This window comes from Aulonocara sp. 'chitande type north' Nkhata Bay, linkage group LG17, assembly GCF_057382095.1.
Source record: "Aulonocara sp. 'chitande type north' Nkhata Bay isolate Kocher_YH1m ecotype deep benthic linkage group LG17, A_spYH_male_GT1.1, whole genome shotgun sequence".
NCBI classification, from domain to species: domain Eukaryota; kingdom Metazoa; phylum Chordata; class Actinopteri; order Cichliformes; family Cichlidae; genus Aulonocara; species Aulonocara sp. 'chitande type north' Nkhata Bay.
In genome coordinates, this window is record NC_141360.1 from 36,132,763 (window position 1) to 36,148,930 (window position 16,168).

A 16,168-nucleotide genomic window follows, 5' to 3' on the forward strand; every position below is an offset into this window, starting at 1 on the left:
TCAAATGTCACATTTTACATATAAGGCTGGCATAAATCTATATTTTTTCCTACTATTAACAAATCCCCAAACCAGCAGTGTGTCTGTGGCAATCAGCTCCACCATGTATAGTTTCATTGTGCACCTGCTGACTCATTTCAGCATCAAAATTGTGTACAGGAAACACGATCTAATCATCTAACTGGACATAAATGCTTTCATCGGTATTCTCGCGAACCATTCATCTCATCTACTTCAAATTTTGTCGGTGTACTGCCCGAGTAAGAAAGGGCTCCAGTGTAGCACTTTCCTACGCAAAGTGTTTATTACAAACGGTCTCATTCGCACACACATTCACGCAAGCACTTTCTAATGTGTCCAACGCCTTTCTATCTAACGTTCATTCACACGCCAGGAGCATTGAGAGCAAGTCAGTATTTTACCCAACCTACCTTCCCACCCCCGCGCTGTCACGATGTTGGCATCATCAAAAAATGTACAATGTCAGAGTAATAACACTAATCATGGGATTGATTTGTGGCCTCATGATGATGTGTCACACAGTCTAAAAATGTCCCGTAGCTGTATTTTTATAGTTCCTGGAAAGCTACGAAGCTTAAATATAAACTTGGATTCATGGTAGGTACAAGAATGAACACATAGTTTAGGTTCACCTTTATTTTTCTAGGAAGAAAGAAGTGTTAGTAGGGTTAGGCCTCCAGGTAGACCTCCACTGGGGATCTGCTCCTCCTCATAATTATCTGGTGGGAGTGGGTCCCTGGCTTCAGCACTACATTTATTAAAAGAAAGTCATGGAGGATTTTATGTGTACAACACAAAGCAAAGATGTTTTTTAATAGAAGCTGAGCTATTTTATGCGTCTCTTATTGTCACTTTGAACAGTCATTGTCACAAAAAATCCCCCAAAATACCACTTTAAAAAAATAATAGCAATCAATGCCCAATATCCAGAGCTACAGTACAATAGATGCACAATTTATCAGTCCCTCCCAACTAATACACTGTCTATATGAGCAACAACACCAACAAACAGCTTATTGGATGTAAAATAACACACAGGGTTCATTATACTGGGCAGAAGATCTCTCAGACAGCAATAGCTCCCCTCAGAAAGAGAAAAGACGGTGGACACATACTTTGGATGATTGCTAAGCCATCCAAAGCTTCTAGAAATAAAACAATATATCACTCCCTGCTGGGCTAAAGCATCACACCATCACTGTCTGGGACTTATAAAAAAAAGATGTGAGGAAAAACTTGCAACATAACTATCTTCATGAAGTAGAAAATGTCGACATCTTTACCCACCAATAGTTTACATTTCATTAGAAAAAGTACCTTCTTCTATACAGTTTACTTTTAAGTTAGAGTGAGAAATTTAGCACACAAGGAGCAGAATGAAATGCTGTGAAAGGCAACGTTAAGGCAGGGACACATTTCATCCTCCGAAGGAATGGATGTGACATGTCTGGTGGAGGTGATATATAAATAGAGAGGTTGCAGTGATGTTTTAATGCTGGTGATGAAGCTCAGAAAGACATTAAGGATAATATTGGCTACACTGAGTCAACTCAGACTGGCATGGTGACTGTGAGGCAGTTTCACATGAATTTGGTGCTCTGAGTGTGATCCTGTGTGTGTTTGCTATTGTTCAGAAAAATGTAAGATCATTTGTCAAATGATTAATATTATATTTTACAATATTGTTTCATTGACATCTAGGATTTGGGGTTTAAGGAAAAGAAAGGCCCAAAATCCCTCAGAGCCCTGCAGACACTATGAATAATGTGGACTTTTCAGGCCTGCTTCCAGCTCGAGCCCTCCGCTGCTCCCTCCGCGCCTGACTTCCAGATCCGCCGCTCATCGTAAATGACGTGAACAATTCCACAAAATCAGTTCCCATCAAACTCTTGACACAATCGCACCAAAATTCGGTCTGATTTCGAGTTGCTGACATCACAAACTCGAGCTTCAGCAGTGGATGAGGAATTCCTGCGTGGCCCCGTGCTTCTCGTGTCTCCCCGTTCACCTCGCCTTCTGCTCAGAAATATGAAGAGAAACAGATATTGCCGCGCGAGCGCCAGGACACTGAGTGCATGCTGTGTAAGTGCTATCTTGGCTTTGGAAATTGTGGTTTTAGGGGGATTATTTAGACAGAAAGAGAGAGGGCGAGGGAGCATGAGACAGGGAAAAAGTGTTGAACACATACACAGAAAGGTCCAGTTTACAGGAAAGGCTGCATGTAGCTACATTATATCTGCCTGCAGCTAAAGTTACACACACACACACACACAGTCTGAGTGGGCACAACCATCAGGCCCATCTGACACGAGCCAAGGAATGAAAGGTATTTTATTTGAATCACTGCTATCTTTCGCCGGTTGCCACAGGGAATTTAAATTAAGCGGTTCGTTTCCACAAAAATACCCTCAATTATTCCACTTAGTTTTGTTCACATGATTGATACCCTGTTCAGTAACAGATTTCTATCAATATTATCTCCTTGTGGTCATTTCATCAGTTCAAGTAAATCTTTGAAAGGCTCCATTTCGGCCTGCAAAATGTCAGCAAGCCAGGAAAATATGCACTTTATCCTCTCCCCTCCTCTCCGTCCAGTCTGTAAGACAGACCTATAAAGCCTAGCCCGAGTGCTGGTGAAGATCTTTTGTTTTCACAGCACTTTTAAGTACAAGTGTTTGCCCTTGTTTGCACTCCTGCATGCATTCACCACACAGAAAATTGTCCCGATTAATCAGTATCTTTATTTTCTGCTTGCCCACACTGAAAACTAATCTATAAACCTCTTTTGTTAAACAGTTACAGCAGTTCTCTGTAACTCTGCAGATGCAACACCAACTGCTGCGCATTCTGGCACCGGTTATGTAGCTGAGTGACATTGTTCCTTCATGTCACCACATGAGGGCGTGTTGTCGGAGGGTACAACCACAACACAGCTGGAAGCTTGAAGAGTCGGAGACACTGCAAATCTGAAGCATTTCAGCAAACACCAACCAGCTGAGAGAAACTGGAACTCCAAGAGTTGTCTCTTTGGGAGTGCAAGTAATGGTTATTAAAGCCATTTGTTTGGTGATACCCACAGACAGTCGCTAAAAAGCTATTCCAAAAAAATAAATAAATAAAAAAATAAGAATAAAAATATATATGTATATACACTGCCAAAAACCCAGAAGATTATTATTTTTAAAACACTGAAACCAATTTTGGGTAATTCAAATATGCAGTTATTCACTGGCATTGTTGTTTTTCAGAGTTAAGAATATTACTGGTTGAGTTTTGGATGTGCTGGACTTAACTGTAACCCTGCAGTGGTCACGGGTCCGAGCACAACGGGGGGATGAGGACAAAAAGGAATAACGAGAAACACATTTAACTATTGACTGCCACAAAAAAACAAAAAAAAAACAAACAAAAAACCTTAAAAAATATATTTTAAAAAACGCGAGAAAGAGAGCAGAGTGGGAGAGGCGTGGACGTGGGTAGGAGGTGTGTAGGGGGTGGGACACAGAAGGATGCAGGGTATGCAGCCTCATCCCGGGGGCTGGTGCACCGGGAAAAAAAAGGCCACCGTCTCTCTCCCCTCCAAATACTTTAACAGTCTCACTTTTGGAGACGCATCCGGACATCCGGAATCCCATCTGCCTCCCCCCTCCCTACCCTCTCTCCTCTCTCTCTCTCTCGCCTTTAACACCTAGCCCGCTTTCAGTCCAGGTGGCAGAGCGCACATCGGCCGAGGGATGCAGACTCTCATCTCCAACAACACACGGATAGCGGAGCTGGGAACAGCCGCCGACAGCCACGGCTCCGTTAGCTAAAGAAGACGAACAGCTCTGCATTTGCGTGGACTCTAAAAAAAGGATACATTTGTTCTCAATTCTTCTTCTCCCTTTTTTTCTTAAACCCAAGCGAGCAAATCAAGCTGTGTTCAATGCGCAACCATGCTCATCATCTCATCTCGCAGTGCGCTGCTGTCCGTCTACTACCCACAGATCTTCCTCATCCTCACCAGCGGTAGCTACCTGTAGGTTTCTTCTGAATGAACACATGTAATTTCTCCAGCAGGTAGTAGTGCCTTGTGCGCAAATTAGCCAATTACGCACAGGGAAATTGGACTAACAGAGAGCGAAGTTTTGTTTTTAGTGCAGGTGTTTATTTATTACAGCTGATTTTTTTTTTTTTATTATAATGATTATTATTTTTAGCTCAGCATTTGACTTTGCAAAATGAAGAAATCCGACTCGTGCTTGCATCTCGTTCTGGTGTGGCAGAGATTTTATTTTAGAAAGTGAGGTAAAATGAAATTTGGACTATCCAGTCCCTCAATATACGGGAAACATGGGGAGGAAATGCGTGATTTGTGACGTACAGTTAATTTCATTTTATCCTATCATAGACTGCCAAGGAACAAGAGCTGTGGATTTTTCCTTCAACATATGGCCACGTGTGTCATTTTCCGTCTCATATTGAGTCATAAAGATTGAATGAATTCGCTTGAGTGTATGCATGTAGCCAATATTTAATCGGCAAGATTTGTGCACGTCCTAGTGTGTGCGCCGCTGATGAGATGACCTGCCCTCGTGGATTTACACATTACACCAGAACCACTTTGTCATAGAAGCACCTCGTCAGACAAGGGCCATAATTGGAAAGCAGCATATGGAAAAGCCTCATTTTTGGATTACTCCACGCTTTGCCCACAGGCCCAGGCCTATGTAATGAGCTCTTTTCTTACAACATTAAAAGACCCAGACCCTCACAGAGAGAATGATTGCTGCACCATACATGCCTCTCATTCATATTAAGGGCAGGTTCTGAAGCCTTAAAGTAGCTGTGCTGGTTCATGTTTTATATAATATAGAGAAAGAGAGGTGGACAGAAATGTCTGAATTTGAAAACCAGTTTTTCTAATTAAATACGGCACTTTCTTATGTCTATATAAGAGTCCATTAAATCAAACATGATAAGACTTATGTTTTTATTTAGTTATCTTGACAAATGTACCCATTTCTCCTCTTGACAATAACATCTTGATACCCAAGCAAGGTTTAAGTTGGGGGAAGAATTCAAATCTTTCTGATTTCACTCAGATTTCAGTTCCATAATTTCTATTGTTCTCTCTCACTAAGCCCCATTACTCTCTGCCTAGGGCGTTGTCTTCTGTGGTAGCTCTGGGTGCCAACATCATCTGCAACAAGATACCTGGACTGGCCCCACGTCAGAGAGCCCTCTGTCAGAGTCGCCCCGATGCCATCATCGTCATTGGTGAAGGTGCCCAGCTGGGCATCAACGAGTGTCAGTACCAGTTCCGCTACGGCCGGTGGAACTGCTCAGCCCTGGGAGAGAGGACCGTGTTTGGACAAGAGCTGAGAGTAGGTCAGTCTGGTTGAAAGTCAGCTTCTACAAGAAGTATTAACAGTTTTTCTCTGCATAGACACATAGACTGTATGCAAAAGATGGAGGCAGCCACTGCATGGTTACCTAAAGATTGTAGATAAGTTTTTGTTCTGCTTGCACCATGTTGGATTTTTTGAGCCAGAGGTGACTACATAAAGACAAGCAAGTCAATAAATAAGTTATCAGCTAATGGTAGCATACTTGGTTAGCAAGCTACAGCCACAAAATATACTGCTATACGAACCTGCAAAATCTGTGCTAACTAACATATGCTAGAATTTAAATTTCTAATACTGAAGCAAAAAATATTTCATGAGATAGACATCACAGCTGGCCAAAATAGTTTGTCAGTTAATCCCAAGATAACCAGAATCAGAATCCTTTAATAATGCCTAAGGAAATTATGTATACACCATTAGTGCAAACATACCAAGAATCTCAGCTCAGTAACTTAGCAGAGGTGTGTCAATGCTCATTTCAATCAAAGAGGCCGTGTCCCAAATTTTAAGTCTTAAAAAGATCCAAACAGGTGAGTTAGGAAATATTCTGCTTTCCGACAGTTGTTATGAAGAGGAAAATTGGCTTTAGAGACTTAATCCGTGTTTCGTATCATGCTCTAAACATTGTTAATTTCATCTTTAATGCTGGTTATTTCAAAACCGAGTCAGTATGGACTGATGTATGCGTTCTAGTCAAAAACTTGGGAGTGACATCACTCCAGAGTTAGCACATTCCAGAAAAAGACAGGAAAAACAGCATTTGTTTTGGTTCTTAGCAAGGTAGAGCCATGCAGGTATTACTAGCAACACTGCATAATGCATATATTTTTTTGTGTTACAAAACACATTCATGGATAGAGCCTGAGTGCTCTGAAAATGCTTATTTAGTGAGTCAAAAATACAGAATAGTGGTAGTACAGATGAGAAGTTTACCGTTTTTCTACTGTTTATGTTTATTGCTGCCATCTCAGGGTATGTTGGTCTGCTCCGACTTTTCTGAATGGTAAATCCAAGTTGAGGGGGTTTTCCACAAAAAATTTCCAAATCACAATTTCCGACTTATTCACCATGAGTATCTTTTGGAGTCAGCCCCTAGTGGCCTTTAGAGGAACAGCAGTGTTTTACACTTCCAGTTCTACCATGGAGGTTGCTGCTTGTAGATTGTAGAATATGTGAAAAGTAGGCTGAGACTGAACGGCTTCAAGGACGAGACAGGGGTGTTTGAGATACTGACATAGTATCAAGTACAGATTGACAATATTTAATATAATATGACCTATTGAGAGTAAAAAGGTGACAGAAGAAAGTTTATTGGCTAACATTTTACAACAGTCTGATTAAATTAAATAAGGTCCAACAGGTGGAAATGATAGATGTGATAACAGGTGGACTGTTCAAACCAAGCCCAGCCAAGATTTCCCATCACTGAAAGTTGAACATCAGTGCGTAGACGAAGCCATTCTTCTTGCCACAAGAATCTCTTCTCATTCTTCTAGTGTTGCCTTTGAACGTCCTGTCACTATTGTCAGCGCTGAGAGGAAAAAGTTGGAGCACTGATGAAGGCATTTCTGTTTGGAGCTCCACACACGAGAGAACAATGAATGAACAAACTCCAACTCTAACGGCTTTGCTAGTATTCCCAAAGGGGATTTAAGCGACTCTGCTTGCCATGCATCGTGGTTGATGGGGCAAAGACTTTCTCTGTGAAGCCTCGCTTTAGGTCCATCTCTGAAAGCGATGCATAAACACAGACACGAACACACCTCCCCGCTTTTAGTCCACATTCTTCCCAGTTTTATTCCTCACAGGAGCGTGTTTGCTCCTAATGTGAACCTCTCATGTAAATCACATTGTAGTTGGAGCTGTTTTGTTGCGGTCTCGCTGTGGGTTTGGATGCACGTTTAATCTAGCATCTCTGGGAGCAATCACTTTCTTCAACATGGGAGACGGGCAGACGAGACGTCTGGATTGCTTTATTTCTTTTGTCAGAGGAAATGTCTCTTTTCTTTTGTGGTGTGTGAACAAGACTCAGAGAGACGCTCTAGACCTTACTTTGATCCTCGCGCCCTTTCCATGAGGAACAATTAAAAGACTTTATTTTAATAAGAAGTAAACTAGTTAGCAGGCTGCAACAAATGTGTGAGCTTTCTAGATATTTTGGGGGGAGGGGGGGTTGTAAAATAATTTCTTGTAAAATCACACACATCTGTCACCTGATTCTTACCCATTTTCTTTAGTCTTAAAGACAGAAATGTGAGCTAGGGTCTTAGCCCCCTCTCATGTGGCCAATGTGCCATCCACCACTTTATTTGATTGACCTGCTGAGCCTGTGAACTCATTAAATGTTGAGAAAGACCAGCGAAATTCATGCAAAACCACTAATTGAAGTCAGCTCCAGCAGCTGGATGGCAACAATGGAACCTTGCATGCACTGCTGTACAATCAAAACAAATCACAGTGCGAAGAGATGGCTGTTTGGCTATTGAATGCGCCTGATGCCTGGAGAAAGACTCAACCATACAATATATCCGAATGGGTCGCAGATTCAGCCTGATGAGAGACGACTAAAGAGTTTGTTTTGAGTTATGGAACGAGCGAACCGCAGGCCTGATGGTTTGCGAGAGCGAGTTTGTCAGGTTGGAGGCGCGCCATTAGAATCGCCTCCACCAGAGACGCCATGGATTAATACTCTGGGGCTGCTCAGAAGAACGGAGGCCCGGCATTATCCTGATTGGTGAGCGGGGATATCCTGTTACCAGCTTCTGTGCCAATAAATCCATCCCCTTTCTGCCCCCCTCCCCCACCCCATAAATATCAACGTGTTTATTCTGAAGTTCAATTGGTGACACGCAAAAAGCTTGGAAATGGGCACATCTCAGTCGAGCCTGGCCACAGATTATTTCAACATGCAACACACAGCGGTATCATTTGCTGGAATGATGCGGACCGCCTAAGACAGAGACAGAATGACACTTGAGCTGCGTGAGAAATCCCATTGATGAAAAACATTAAGCAAAGTAACTGCGAGTGCTGATCTTTAAAGAAAAAAGAAGCTCCTCCAGTCAGCCAGTAGATGTCACTTGTGTTTTCTTCACCATGGTGATCACTGCTTCAACAGTTACCGACTAACTGTGCAGATCAGCGATGGAGCATGAAACAAGGCTTACGGAGAAAAGATGGAGTTATGAAACTGTGCCTTTACTCTTAGGCTCATTATTTTGCCTCTTACAGTAAATTTACGGAAGGCATTAACAAATACTGTTATACACCACTGCTCTCTTTCATATTTAATCATGTCCTTAAAGCAGTGAATATTTTTTTTCTCTAAAGCCAAAGAGCAGCAACCCAGCTTTGCACATCAATACATTTTGAGGGCTTTTGCCTTTTCCGGAAAGCTGGAAACGAGGGACTAGAGAACTTGTCGTGAAATGCAACAAATGTTTGGCTGCTGGGGTAACCCCATAAAATTGAAAGGCCTTTTGTCTGCCCACACAGAAGTGTTTTCTTTTATTTTTGCCTTGCGTGTTATTTGACGTCAAGTCAAATCAAATCATTAAAAAAACAGAAGAAGGACACTACAAAGCATGCACGGTGACCAAGCTTTACTTGGACGGACCTTAGGACAGACTTCACAGCTAAAAGAGAATAAAATAATAATAAAAAGGAAAAGTTAAAACAAGACAAGCAATGCATATGCAAATGCCAAATATTCAGCCTAGTTTAAAAGCCAAAAACATAAAATGTGTTTTCAAATGATTTTTTTTTTTTTTTTCAAAAAAGAACGCTAGTTTTGGAGAGGTCCTGATTTAACTCTTTACCCCTTGAAAGCCTAATAGGAGGAATCCTTGAAGCTTTAAGGTGTCCCGAGAAAATAGATCTTCAGCGGTTTGGTGACCTCATGGTAATTCTACCATAGGTCTGCATAACCTCTAATTGAGCAGAGGGCTAATTAGCTAAAAGGAGTGACTTGGTAGTGTCAAGGAATCAGTACATCAGAAGTGACTTTCAATGGGTCAAGACAAAAGCCTTTAAGCTTACAAACATGGGCCACAGTCCAGAAATGCTGAATGCTATATTGTCTTTAAGCCCAACTTTTTCCTGATAGCAACACTTTTTGCTAAGAGCATTTGAAGAGATGTCAGAAAGACAGAGAATAATGTCTTTCTGACATCTTGTCAGGTTGCTGCCTTGATAAAAATGAATATAGTATTGAAGGGTTCTCTGTTAAATCTTTCAATGCTCAGTTCAATTCAGTTTTTCAAGTAGAAATGTTAAAAATCCCTTCAGATGTGTCCTCATGAGCTGAAAGGTATGTTCCACTACATTAAGATCAGGTGACTGATTTGACCATTCTCTTTGCCTGGAGAAACTCTTGGGTTGCTTTTGCAGTATACCATAACAATGCCTCCACCATGTTTGATAGATAGTGTGGTACGCTTCGATCATGAGCTGTTCCTTTCCTTCTGCATACTTTTCTCCTCCCATCATTCTGGTACAAATTCATCTTGGTTTCATTTGTCCAGTGATTTCTTTCCCAGAACTCTGCAGGTTTCTTTTGATGTTTTTTGGGAAAGTCTAATCTGGTCTTCCTAACCAATCTGCACCTTAGTGTAAACACTCTGATTCTTAGATTTTTGCATCTCTTGACTGTAGACTTTGACAACAGCAACAGGTCCACCTGTTCTTGACTTTGTTGTGAAGTTGTGAAGAGGTTTTTCTTGACCATGTAAACATATATTTCAGTTTTCTTCTGTGTTGGTTTTGGTGTTGCTGAACTGGCCAGTGCATATATTCTGTTTAAGAGTGAACCAGGTTGTTGATTTGGCCACTCCTAAAGTTTCTGCTGTCTCTCTGATAGGTCTGTTTTTTCAGACTAATGATGGCCTCCTTCACGCCCATCAGCATCTCTATGAACCTAATATTGGAATAACAATGGATTCGGTATATTAACATGATTCTATTTCTTCAGGCAGCAGGGAAGCAGCGTTCACTTATGCCATCACGGCTGCTGGAGTTGCCCATGCAGTAACCGCAGCGTGTAGCCAAGGCAATCTGAGCCAGTGTGGTTGTGACCAGGACAAGCAGGGCTACAATGACCAGGAGGAGGGCTGGAAATGGGGAGGCTGCTCAGCTGATGTCAAATACGGCGTGGAGTTTTCGCGGCGTTTCATGGACGCCCGCGAGATCAAGAAAAACGCCCGGAGGCTGATGAACCTGCACAACAATGAGGCCGGGCGAAAGGTAACACATGATCACAAAACTCTATCTGACCAGTTGTAAACTAAACAATAAAGCAAATAATAATTAAACGATGTGTGACATAAAACGTGAGCGTTGGTAAGGACGACTCCTAAATAGAGCTGTGCCACAGGCCTACAGCCCATTCAATGAATTACTAAGCATTAAGTCAGAGTTGAGGATATTATCCCCCGCCTCCTTTCTCAGCGGCAGCACCAAAGACCACACTTCTGCGCCACCACAAATACTGAACCGACTGGAGGGACTTCCAAAAATGCGATAACCACGAGGGGAAAGACAGAGTTTCTCTTAAGACCAGAGCTGTAGACAAACAAGTTACAACATGATGTAATTATGAGCTTTAAGTCATCTCACATTGAAAATGCATCGAAAACAAAATACAGCTCGGTCACCAAGGCAAACAGTCACCTGTCAATTTTGTCATCTGAAAATATTTGTATGGCAATATAATATAAATCTGGCTCAAACCACAATGTAACTCTATACATGCATGGTTGCACAACGGCTCTGGTCAGTTTTCTCGGGCTGACATGCTATTCTGTGGTCTCAGCAAAGGTAAAGTTAATTAGAGACTACAGTTCGGGGGTATGAGTTATTTTCCCCAGGTTTTGACATAAAGTTGGCCTATATGTTGCTGTGCTGAAAGTTGAAGTGCCCACAGAAAACCCAGCTCACCAGAACAGACAGACTTGAAGGCTGAGCGAATGCTATTAAGCATTTTAAGCAATGGACCTGCAAATTTAAAATGACCATTTGCAACACACAGAAGTGTGTACACCCCCGCGCAACGTCAATTAAATGTCGAATTATTCAAAATGATGAACTTGTACTAGCTGCTTACTTTTAAGTTGAATGGTCAAGTGTTTGTTCTCATGTGAAATTAAAAACAGGCCGATTCTATTCAAAATACAGGAAACCAGAGCAGCAACTTTTAATAACAGATTCGATCCGTTTTGGCATGAAGAATATCGGTGTCACACAGATTTCTGATGAGATGCTGTGCCGTTCTTCAGAGACATTTCTTTCAGCTGTTGGTGTTCTGCTGGATTCCAATCAGGCAATACACTTGGCCTGGTCATAGTTTTGAGTTTTCCTTCCTTTAGAAACTTTTGTGTGCTTTGGATGATTATCATGCTGGAATATTCGTCTTCTGCCAGTCATTTTGTCAGCCGGTATTTTGGGATTTCCACGGGTAGCCATGGCCCATCTATAAATGTCATCTCTTCAACCTCCTTTGCATTCATTCAGCCCCGTATCACCTTGGAGCTTCACTGCTGGTGTGGGGGTCCCGGACGAGTTTGCGCCAAACACATTGGAACCTATCTAAGGCAAATAAATGTATCTGGCTTCATCTGACCAAAGAATGCTCTCCTAAAACCAATTTTTGTGTGGAAGAGCAAGCAGGACCTTTTTTGGAAGTCATCCTTAGAGTGTGCACCGTCCTTTCGCAATGTCTCAGATGTCACACAAACTCTGACTTTCACTGATAAGATAAACAGAGGCTCAAAAGTTACCTCTCAGATTTTAACTAGTCTACAGACTATGGTCTGTGGTGATATTTCAGGAGGTTAGTGGCACTATGGCTGGCTCTGTTACTCTTGATTAGTGCTGCAGCTGTGTTTTGACTGCTTTTGAGTCGGTTACTGATCTTTCTCCATGTTTTTCCAACCTATTTTTCAATTCCTTTGGCAATTCTACTCTATAAGAAGCCATAAAGCAGCCAAGCAGACAGACAGCCCATAGCTTCAACATTAAAAGGGCTGTGGGGGATCAACACTGCTAAAAAAAAAAAGAATTAAGGGAACACTTCATTATCATAGTATAACACAAAAATCAGTTAAAGTTTCAGTTATGAAGCATGAACCACTTTGAATGAATTTATCTGCTTTGATTAAAATCAAAGTGATAACATGTGGAGACGATCCTCGAAAAGGGAATGGTTTTGCAGGTGATGCCCACAGACCATTGCTGTCTCCTTATCCTCATCCCTGTATACAGTATGATGTTGCAGGCAGCGTAACGTTTGCCACACCAGTTCCATACTCTTCTGCATCTGTCACATGTGCTCAGTGTGACAGTGTTTGCTCAGAAAAACATGCATAAATAGCTTTCATGTTCATGTTATAGGGCTCTGGCAGTGAACTTCCTGCACCTCTTCATACAAAGGAGCAGATACCAGACCTGCTAGTGCGTTGATGTTCTTACACAACCGTGTCCAGCTCTCCTCGCGTAACGGTCCATCTCCTGGTATCTCCTCCACATTGTTGAGAGTGTGCTGGGAAATACAGCAACCCTTCTTGGATGGATCAACCCTGAATGGGTTAGGATTTACATACCAGCACCCCCAAGCACCACCGAGGACACTAGCAGTAGCCAAAACTGAAGAAAATTCAGTCAGGTGGGATGAGGAGAGAGGAATGGTCTGTGGCCAGCACCTACAAAACCATTCCCTTTGTGGCGACTGTCTTGTTGGCTCTCCAGTGCACCTGTTGTCACTTTCATTGGCACTAAAGCAGATTAAATCAGAATGGTTTTTGCTTTCTAAATGGGCAAGTTTATATCCATGAAGTTTAACTGACTTTGATGACCAAATGTTCCCTTAACTTATTTTGAGTGGGGGATGTTCCGGCAGTTAGGCCAACTGGAAGTCAAGGATTTACTCAGTTTGTTCTCATGATAATGAGATTTCTTGTGTGTAAGCAATCTCAGGTGTAATTCATTTTTATTGCATTGAGTTTCTATTGTAAGACCTGTGTTTTCAAAATACTCTTTCTTAAGTTCTTTGCCAAGTTTTATTGTTAATTGTTACTTATCCTACTGATTAGGCTTTTAACCACCATGATTAATGTGTACCAACCTAAGATCTACTCTCTGTGCGCTCAGATCCTGGAGGAGAGAATGAAGCTAGAGTGCAAGTGTCATGGTGTATCTGGTTCCTGTACTACTAAGACCTGTTGGATCACCCTGCCAAATTTCAGAGAGATCGGTAACCTGCTGAAGGAACGCTACAGCGATGCAGTTCAAGTAGAGCCAGTTCGAGCCACGCGGCTTCGCCAACCCTCCTTCCTGCGTCTCAAACAGGCTCGAGGCTACCAAAAGCCCACAGACACAGACCTGGTGTACCTGGAGCGCTCTCCCAACTATTGCGAAGAGGACAGGGCCACAGGAAGCACAGGGACAAGAGGAAGACTGTGCAACGGCACCTCGAGCCTCGCAGACGGCTGTAACGTGATGTGTTGTGGTCGGGGTCACAACACACACCACTACACGCGAGTCTGGCAGTGCAACTGCAAGTTCCACTGGTGCTGTTTCGTCAAGTGCAACACATGCAGTGAGAAATCAGAGGTTTTTACTTGCAAGTGAGGAAACAATGAGGCAGGGTACCGAGAAAGGAAGGGAAAAGGGACAAGGGTACGAAGGGAAGGGAATATGAGAAGCTGGAATTGGAAGTGAAGAATTTTGGAGGTATTTATTACATTTTGCACATTCTGACATCCCATCTGGAATGGAAAACAAAGTGGAATTTGATTGGGAGCAACAGACATAAATATTTAAGACACGTAACTGCTTGCATGCTAGAGTAAAAGTGACATGACAGTGAAAGGATTTTTAAGATAATATCAGTGACGTATCCTACAGATGTTCCACAGAAGAAGAGAAAGGCGACTGTTGGATCTTGGAAAACGTCTGGAACACGCTAACTGGAAATACTATGAAGTAAGATTGCAGCGGAATGCGTTCAGCTCTACACTGTACTCAGTTTGAACACTGAAAATGAATTATTTATGTCAAAATATTTTTCACACTTAGAGGATGGTTAGCAAATTCACGTGCTCTGGCATTTTTTTTCCTCTCTCTAATTCATGCGGGCCACAATGGTTTTGTCATATGGAAGCTCAATTACAGCAACTAAACAGCAAAAATGATCTTTTTCCATTTTTTCCTCCCATAAAGGGCAACTTACTAGTGCTTTATTCTCTTTTTTTGCACTCACGTGGTTATGTTTTCTTTTTTTATGTCATGAGACATTGGTTACTTTGGGGAGCTGTTGGGTCATGGACATACACTCACCGCCGATGCTTTCCTATGCCAAGAACCAAAGAGGCAGAAAAATACACATGAAGTACTTTTAAACACCGTACTTGTCAGTTTGAACGGCACCTCGTCTTGACTGTGTTCACTGTTTTGTTTTTGGAAGGCTCTTGACTTCTGTGAAAACCATGTAAGCCTCATTGGAACTCTATAGAGGTGCAATCAGGTTCAGATACATCCAGCATTCCCATGAACGGCAGAGACGTGGAATTCCACATTCATGGTCTGTGCTTACACAAGGCCTTCCAGCGCGGTTTAGGCCTGCCTGGGTGGATGGCATGTACCCCAACCACACGGAAGAGGGTATGTGAGGATCAAAGGCCTCAAAGCTATTTTTGGACAGAACCCTTAATGTATTCAGAAATGTTTATTTAGGCTTTATATAACTTACAAAACATTTTGAAGAGTATATTTTTATATGAGGAACGTGGCACTTTATGTCATTTAAGGTGGAAAGAAAGTCACTATTTAGGAGTGCTTTCTGACATCATTGTATACAGATTGAAAAGCTTTAAGTTATTTGGAATTTTTGTTTTTCTTCAAGGTTCCTAAACTGTAAATATTCTACATGTTTTATCAAAAGTTGACCAGATCGTCTATCTTCACATGATCCTTCATAACTCAGAGTGGGCTCTAATAGTTAGTTGTCAAATCAAAGTAATGCAAAGGCAAGTGGAAACCACTATTAAAGTGGACCTATTGTGCTTTTCCTTGTTTTCTATCACATATATAATGCTACAATGGTGGGTGCTCATATTAAACATGGAAAGGTTTTCAATTAATGAAGCCTGAAATCCTGCTTCAGACTGCACTAAACACTTAGTTTTAGTGTGTTTTTCCAACTTCGACTCTGTGTAGTATTCACTGAGAGGGGGCATCCTAATATGGTCATCTAAGGGACAAATCTTGTATTTGTAAATGGCATTGTAAATTGGCATCCAATCAGAAGAAAGTTGACTTAATGAGAGGGTTTTATTAAAGGAAATGGATGAATACAAGATAAATGATGATTATTTTGAACTGTGAATCACTCAAAGCTACTCTAGAGTCCAAGTATTATAATATGCAGCTGGAAAACAAGCATAATAGGTCCCCTATAAAAAAATAAAAAGGTACATGGAAGGTGCTTATAGACAGTACATGGGTAGTGTAAAACAAAGTGCAAGTATTTTGTATTTGTCTTGATGGTGCTTTTGGTTAACAGTTTCCTAAAAGCATAGCTATAACTTAAAGAAATTTAACTAAATCTGTATTTTATTTGTTTTGTTGCAAAATTAGAGTCTGCAACACAAACATTGACAGTTGTATTTCATTCTTTTTTTTACCAATAAAATTTCTAAGGCACCTCTAGCTTTTTTGTTTTGTGTCACAAAAGGCCAACAATATTTCAATAAAAACAAAGAGCT

At 41.5% G+C, this 16,168-nt stretch overlaps 1 protein-coding gene across 1 annotated transcript; it reads left to right on the forward strand.

Moving 5' to 3' along the window:
* The first annotated feature begins 3,766 nt into the window (after nt 1–3,766).
* wnt7ba (wingless-type MMTV integration site family, member 7Ba) lies at nt 3,767–16,168 on the forward strand. Its single transcript, XM_086270480.1, has 4 exons — nt 3,767–4,039; nt 5,165–5,391; nt 10,381–10,652; nt 13,554–16,168. The coding sequence occupies exons 1-4, from the start codon at nt 3,957–3,959 to the stop codon at nt 14,031–14,033; spliced, it is 1,062 nt and encodes a 353-aa protein (XP_086126606.1). The 5' UTR covers nt 3,767–3,956; the 3' UTR covers nt 14,034–16,168.

Excerpts from the sequence above, each read along its gene's own strand:
- wnt7ba (XM_086270480.1), top strand. The coding sequence starts at position 3,957 with ATGCTCATCATCTCATCTCGCAGTGCGCTGCTGTCCGTCTACTACCCA. Across the intron at positions 4,040-5,164 it reads CTCACCAGCGGTAGCTACCT|GGCGTTGTCTTCTGTGGTAG; the intron begins GTAGGTTTCTTC and ends CTCTCTGCCTAG. Across the intron at positions 5,392-10,380 it reads TGGACAAGAGCTGAGAGTAG|GCAGCAGGGAAGCAGCGTTC; the intron begins GTCAGTCTGGTT and ends CTATTTCTTCAG.